General features: G+C 41.1%; 1 protein-coding gene across 1 annotated transcript; it reads right to left on the reverse strand.

Moving 5' to 3' along the window:
- Positions 1–7,026: 7,026 nt before the first annotated feature.
- On the reverse strand, positions 7,027–7,437 carry LOC125195287. Its single transcript, XM_048093460.1, has one exon. The coding sequence runs from the start codon at positions 7,435–7,437 to the stop codon at positions 7,027–7,029; it is 411 nt and encodes a 136-aa protein (XP_047949417.1).
- Between the last annotated feature and the right edge of the window lie 346 nt (positions 7,438–7,783).

Here is a 7,783-nt window from a genome sequence, read left to right on the forward strand (position 1 = left end):
CAGGTGAGAAAGTCTCTTCATAGTCTACTCCATACACCTGAGTATATCCCTTAGCAACCAATCTTTCCTTGTATCTCTCGATTGAACCATCTGCTCGTCGTTTTATGGTGAAGATCCAACGACATCCAACTGGCTTCTTGTTCGGAGACAGAGAACACTTCTCCCATGTTTCATTTTTTTTATCAAGGCATCAATTTCTCTCTTCATGGCTTCCCTCCAGTGTTTGTGCTTCATTGCCTCTTCGAAGGATTGCAGAATTTCTTCCTCTTCGTAAAGTGCAGCTTCGAATGCCCTCGTCATTTCAGTGAGGTGACCCTGAGTAAGGTTTGCCACAAAGTATTTAGATTTCCGACCCTTCCAATCTGGTGAGTATCTTCGGGGAGGAACGCCCCGTGTGTTTCTGTGGGGTAGCCTGTCAGGCCTTGTCACTTGTTCTGGCACTGATTCATTGGTATCACTTCTGGTTTCCCTGTCACTGTTAGTGGATTCAGGCAAGTGACCAATATTAGGATCAGGAGTATTTACCTCAGGATTCAAAGACTGGTCAGACAGCTTGGCAGCGCCCTGGAGTGGCATGTCCTGTACTTGGGAATCTGATTGCCCGGTATTATTGTGAACTTCGGCTGTTGGGCCCATTTCTGTGACATGATTTGGCTCTAGCATGTTAGTTTGGTTATTCTCCTTTTGAGTATCCTCCCCTTGAATGGTTTCTCCCCATAAAGTTAGCCAATTTAGTGAGTCGTTGTTTGGGTTTCATTTTCAACAAAGTCACAATTCATAGTAACGAACATGCGATCCGTTGATGGGTCATAACATCTATATCCTTTTTTTATTTTTTCCATAACCCAAGAAGACACATTTCACAGCCCATGGTGAGAATTTATCACGGTCATGTTTTGGTATGTGAGCAAAAACAGTGCACCAAAAAATTTTGGGTTCCATGTTAAGGGATGATGGGATTGAGTGTCGGGAAGAAAAGACCTCTAAGGGGGTTTTGAAGTTTAGGATACCTGTGGGAAGACGATTTAGGAGGTAAACGGTTGTTGCAATTGATTCTGGCCAAAACGACTTAGGGATGTTAGATTCAATAAGGAGTGCACGATTGATTTCAAGGATATACCGGTTTTTTCGCTCAGCTACCCCATTCTGTTCGGGTGTATATGCACAAGAAGTTTGATGAACGAGTCCTTTTTCAGTAAAGAAGGTTTTCATTCTAGAGTTCACATATTCCCTCCCATTATCGGATCTAAGGATTTGAATTTTGGAGGAGTATTGAGTTTGAACAAGGGTATAGAACTCGGTGAATTTCTCATATACATCTGATTTAGTTTTTAAAAAATAAATCCAAGTCATACGAGAAAAATCATCAATAAACGATAGAAAATATTGAAAACCTTGACCCCCATTAACCGCGGCAGGACCCCACACATCCGAGTGAACCAAAGCAAATGGAGATTTTTCTCTAGTATTGTTCAGTTTGAAGGAATGTCGATGACTCTTTGCCAAAACACAAGTTTCACAATTCAAAACATGCGAAGAAGTAACTAACTCAGGAAAGAGAAGATGGAGATATCCTATAGATGGGTGCCCTAGCCGACGATGTAAGAGCCAAATATGTCTATCATTTAGTCCATGAGTTAGCATCGCGGTACTCTGATGGGCAATCTCATCCACGTAGTACAGTCCACGTCGCTCAGTGCTGACTCATGCTAAATTTGCAATAAATATGTCACCCACAAGTGTATGGGGTATGTAGCACGTGGAAAGTTGAAATTATCGATCCTCGAAGACTAAATGCCGGCTTGAGTACTACGATGCAACTTTGAACACTATTTAGACTAATAGAAGGGGTTTTTGGTTTTTCTTAACTAAGATCAAAGAACAAGTAAAAAAATAGCAAATTAGGAAAGTAAAGCAATTAAAGGGTAGATTTTACTCAAAATGGGAAGGTAGGGATATGGATCCGTTGGTATGGATCACGGGTGTTCACCTAGGGATCATGCTCATCTAAATGGTCTTATGTGTGTCTAGGAAGGTCGGGTTAATTGGTTAGACCCCCTCTCGGGTGCACCTAACGCGTTGATCGGCCTCTAATGTCGGAGTCTCCTCCCTACACTTCGAAACCGACTCCTAAAACCTACGGACCCAAGCCCTCTCTCTAGCTATGCCTCTCTCGAGCACATACAACGCATGGAGTTGTTGGTTATTTAACAATCTAATCAAGCATCTCTCAATGACAATAATTAGAACAAAACATATCCAATTGGTAGCTAATCAATTAGACAATGAAAAAGCACAATAACCAACAAAACCACCACAAAAGAAATAGATGAGCATAAATCAAGGTTTAACCCATGGATTCCTTACAAACTTCACCAATATCTCTAATAAAGACTTAGCCACTCATAGTGGAAGCTAAGACAAAGGAAAATAGAAAAAAAATCAAAGGAAAACATAGTAAGAAAAGATAATAGAACTTCCTAAGGTGGACTTGATGTTGGGGAGAATCTTTCTTCTTCAATCTCTTGAAGATGGAAGCCTCCTTGCCTTCAATCCTCTTGGATCTCTCGATTTTTCTCTCAATTTGCAGTGGGGGAAGTTTGGGTTTGAAAATGAGTGAGAACCCTTTTATACTCGTGAAAATCAGGATAAAGTGAGCACGTATGCAAAACACTCGGTCGGGTGATTTGTAAGTGACAAAACACCCAAACCGGGTTTTCTTCTCGAAGCCAGTTTTATGCAAAACACCCAACCGGGTTTTCCGAGAAATGAAAAACACCCGGTCGGGTTTTCCTTCTGTAGTCCCTAAACAAGAAGAAGAAAATAAGAAGACAAACTCATGTAAGGATTTTGGAGTGTCATCATTGCCTCAGTAGAAATAAAGTAATCAACAAGTATCAATGGCCTCGTAGACAAGTATAACATTATAAAGTATTGCTTTAAGCTACTATCATGTACTCAACCTTGCCAATTCGCCCTCACAAGGAGAAAATGCAATGTGAATTTTAAAAATTTCACTCACTCTCAAGGTGTATAGGCTCATGACATAACTCTCAAATCATCAAATCATGCATAGTTTACCATATGCTTGCTCGAAATCTACACTCTCCTCTACTACGGTGTGATTAAAGATCTAAGGTCCGAAAGGTCTTTTCTATAGGTTGTAATGTAAGCTTTTTGGATAGGTGAGGTAATTTTTGGCTAAAGTGACTTTAATCCCCAAGATATGACATATTCAACTTCACCAACTTTCTTCCCCAATCTTAGCTAGTACTAGGCTTTGCCTAGACTCTTCCCATCTACCAATATTCCACTTTTGTTCAATACCTCTTTTTCAACATTCTCACCAAATGTCAATTGCTCACCATTTTTCGCTTTCATTTTTTTTTCTTTTTTTTTTCTTTTTCCTTTTTTATTTTTATTTTTCTCCATGCTTTGCATGGTATCGTCACTATTTTTTTTCTTTTTCTTTTTCTTTTCTAACTCAACAAACTTGTTTTTCATTTGCCAACACCACTTCCACATTTCTCTTTGATTTTTCAAAAGTACCACATGACAATTCCAACCCCTCGGTTTGTCAAAGAAAAGGTTTATAGGCTCAAAGTGGGCTAACAAGGATTATTAACATAACGGGTAAAACTAGGATTTGGCTAATAAAAATGGCCTAACATCCTCCCTTATCTCTATAGCCACTATGTAGACTCAAGGAGATCGCGAGCAAGTTCTAGAAACATATGACATGCTTGAGATAAAACACACATTTAGTGATAGTATAGGCTTAATTCTCACAAGGTCATTTTGGCAAAAGACAAGGCACCATGCGATTCACTTTAGGCAATTTGAAATGAAAATTACATGTTACTTAGCCATATCAACAAGATTTTTGAAATTTTTTGCACAAAATCATCATTGGCAACTCCTCCAACAAATCCTCACACTCGTTCAAACATCACTTTCTCTCACCCTACTATCATTCTACCCAAGGGAGATTATTAAACACACTAAGAAAACAAGAAAAACATTCCTAAAAAGAAACAAAAACACAAAAACAATTGGAACAAAGAAACAAGGAAACACTCCCCAAAATCCACAATCAAGAATATCATGAGTTAAGATTACATGCCCACATATCATCATCAAATAGCATCAAAAGAATAGGGGTACAGACGGGGTATCATCAAATAGAGAGTATGAGAGAGAGAGAGATAGAAGAGGGAATCCACTAGACACCCCCCCAAACTTATTCCAAGCAAAGCTAGGATAAGTTTGAAAGAGAGTGGATCTCCCATGGACCTTCACTGTGGAGGCGGAGGTGGATACTGCCAAGGGCCGCGAAATTCATCGAACCGAGCATTGAGGTTGGCCCATTGTGCGGTGTTGAACTTGGTAAATTGACTCCAGTTCCCATCATACCGGTTCCATCGCGCATCATTCTGAGCTTCGAACTGGTTCCACCTAGCCTCATACCGGGTCAGCCGTGCATTGTTCCAGGCCCACTGTTCTTCCTGCTGAAGCTCCATACGTGCCATCCTCTTGTTGATCGAGCTGTAGTCCTCTTCTTCTCTCTCTTGGCGGCTTCTTTTCCTCTAAGCGCTTGTCCCGGCTCCTTCATGACCATATGGCGGCATCTCTTCACCGGGTTCCTCGTGAACCTCATCTTCATCTTCATTCGCCTGCCCTATTATCAAGTGCTCGGGGACCTCGGGAGCCTCAGGAAACGCCGCATGTTCAAATTCTTCATACTCATCCGGATCAACTTCTTCAAATCTTCTATTCGGAAATCGGGCTGCGATGGCTTGGTGGATTGGGGAATTCATCTTCCAATTTCTCTTCTCCACGGGCCCTTGATTTACGTGTTGATGGGGTCCAGGAAAGGAAAGTGATCCTTCAACCTCTGCAAGAAAAAGGCCTGGCCTCCATCTACTCCAAGATCATGTGATCTCCGGAGTGTTTCAATGTCCATAACCGTAGACCCTATATCATGCTCAAATCCCCCCATGTTCACATCCAAGTGGCGCGCAATTGCGCCCACCACGGCACCGCAACATATAGTCCCTGCACTCCTCCTCGATACTCGCTCTAAGTTCTTCACAATATAGTGAACCATATTCATTGGCCTTTTGTGTACAAGGCACCATAACAAAAATAGCTCATCTCTTTGTAAACTCCCTGTTTCGGTACGTGCAAAGGGATGATTGCTGCAGGCCTTCTGAATCATCCGGAGAACTGGGTTCTGGATCATGGAGCTCTTAGCCCGGGCAGCCTTGAACCCCTCTGTCTCAAGAGTAATGTCGTTCCAGAATCTACTGTTCTTGAACTCCATCGGCATTTCATACTCATCCGTAGTAATCTCATAAATCTCCTTAAGCTCTTCCATGGATAGAGCGTATTCTTTGTTCCTTAGCCGGAACCTTATGGCTACAATACTCCTTCCCTGCATCTGTACCACCAATGTGGTTAAGAACTCAAGAGTAAGACGATGGTAGGACACGATCTCCCTTGTGAAGATTCCATTGAGTTCTCCCACGTTACATAGCTCATCAAAGCATTATAGTAGGCCCAGATTATGTAGAAGTGCCCGACAAGATTGTCTCGCTACCCGGTAATCTTGTCGGGCTAAAACCTTCCATTTTGCCCGTTCTTCTGCAGTTCTTAGGGCGACCGAGCATGCTGATGCTGAAAGGACCATTGTACCTACAAATGCCAAGTATTAGATTGCAATGTAATCACAACCTAGAAAAATCTATCAACCAAAGTAAAAGTACTCCCCCAAACTTAGCTCAAGGCTAACATTCAACAAGTTAACATCATGGAGTACTTTTCACTAATCTCTATCATCAAACTAATCATTTAAAACACAAGAGTAGGCATCACCTCCTAATAATTGCTTATATATCAACAATCAAAGCATATAACAAAAGAAACTAAGCACAAAATCACAATTGAAGCTCAAGAGATGCACAAATTCATCCTATCCTTGTTCTAACATGTAAAGCTCAAAGATTTCACTTCAAAATATCACAAAAATCATCATCAATCCTCATGCTTGTAGCCAAATTCTCCCCCAAAACCAATCAATCACAATTGTTAACAATTCAAACCAATATTACTCACAACTACACCATCCTTTGATTGTATTATCATTCTACAAACCCAACTCTTCATCACATTAAACAAATGGGCAACAATGTCCAATAAGGCAACATATCAACACATTCAACTTCTCATTATGCACACAAGTTCTAAATTATCACTCATTCTAGCAATTCTACATTAAATCCACACTTAATCCTCAAAAACCCACAATTATGCACCAAATTCATCATAATCTTCCATAAATCACTCAATAAACAACAATAATACATGGGTAGAGAAGAATAAAGGGAGAAATTCATACCTTTAGGGCTTAATTCAAGTAGAACTCGAAAATTAGCTTCTTGCCTTGTTCTCACAAAATTCTACCAATTAAATGGTTTAAAATATGTAAAAGATGAAGTAGAAGAGATATTAGAGTGTAGAAGTGAGATTAGAAGGGAGAAATTGAGAGGAATTCACCGGAATTCGGATTTGGGGGTTAGGGTTCGAGAAATTAGGCGTCGGGTGTTTCTGCCGGGTGATTCTGCAAACTGCCGGTTATATATACGGACGAAACACCCGACCGGGTGATCTGGAAATCACAAAACACCCAGTCGGGTTTTCTTACTGGAATCCGACGGTTTCTTCAAAACACCCGACCGGGTTTTTCAGGAAATCGAAAACACCCGGTCGGGTTTTCTCTCTGGACTCCCGCTTACTTCGGCAAAACACCCGGTCGGGTTTTGCCTCTGGACTCCAACCCATTTTTTCATTCCTTCCATTTTTCACTCTTTTGTTCCCATTTTCCTGTTCCAACACACTAAAACAAAGAAAAATCCTAAAAATGAGAGAAAAACACATTGACACAAAATAAAATTGTACCTACTAGGGGTTGCCTCCCCCATAGAGAAATTGTTTAACGTCGTTTGCCCGACGGTCTTCAAGCTCTCATCATTCGGTCAAGATCACAACGAAGACCGCATCTTGTTGCTCCCTTGTGTAGAACCTCTTGATGTTGTGGCCATTTGCCATGAAAGTACTTCCATCGGCCCCAATAAGCTCCATTGTTCCATTGGTCATCACATTTTTGATAGTGAATGGCCCCGACCATTTAGACTTGAGCTTGCCCGGGAATAACCTCAATCTATGATTGTAGAACAGTACCGCATCCCCCGGGGAGAACTCTCTTTTTTCAATCATCTTGTCGTGATAGGTCTTCAACCTTGCCTTGTAAATAGAGGAATTGGCATAAGCCTCATTCCTAAATTCATCTAGCAAATTGAGGTGGAGCATTCTTTCCTTTCCGGCCTTCAAGAAATCCAAGTTCAATTTCTTCACACCCCAATATGAGCGATGCTCCATCTCTACCGGAAGGTGGCACGACTTTCCAAATACCAATTGATATGGCGACATCCCAATGGGTGTCTTATAAGCCGTTCTATATGCCCACAATGCATCATCAAGTTTAAGTGACCAATCCTTTTGATTTGTGCTCACCGTCTTCTCTAGAACTTGCTTCACCTCTCGGGTGGTAGGGTGTAATTACTCTATGCTTCACTCCATATCTAGTAAGCACACTTGCCAACCATCGATTATTGAAATGGGAACCTCCATCACTAATTAGGGCTCGTGGGGTGCCAAATCTTGTGAAGATATTCTTTTGGACAAACTTAATCACAACCTTGGAATCATTGGTGAACCAATTTTT

This window comes from Salvia hispanica, chromosome 6, assembly GCF_023119035.1.
Source record: "Salvia hispanica cultivar TCC Black 2014 chromosome 6, UniMelb_Shisp_WGS_1.0, whole genome shotgun sequence".
Taxonomy (NCBI): Eukaryota; Viridiplantae; Streptophyta; class Magnoliopsida; order Lamiales; family Lamiaceae; genus Salvia; species Salvia hispanica.

Coding starts and splice junctions, on each gene's coding strand:
- LOC125195287 (XM_048093460.1), bottom strand. CDS start 7,437: ATGGAGCATCGCTCATATTGGGGTGTGAAGAAATTGAACTTGGATTTC.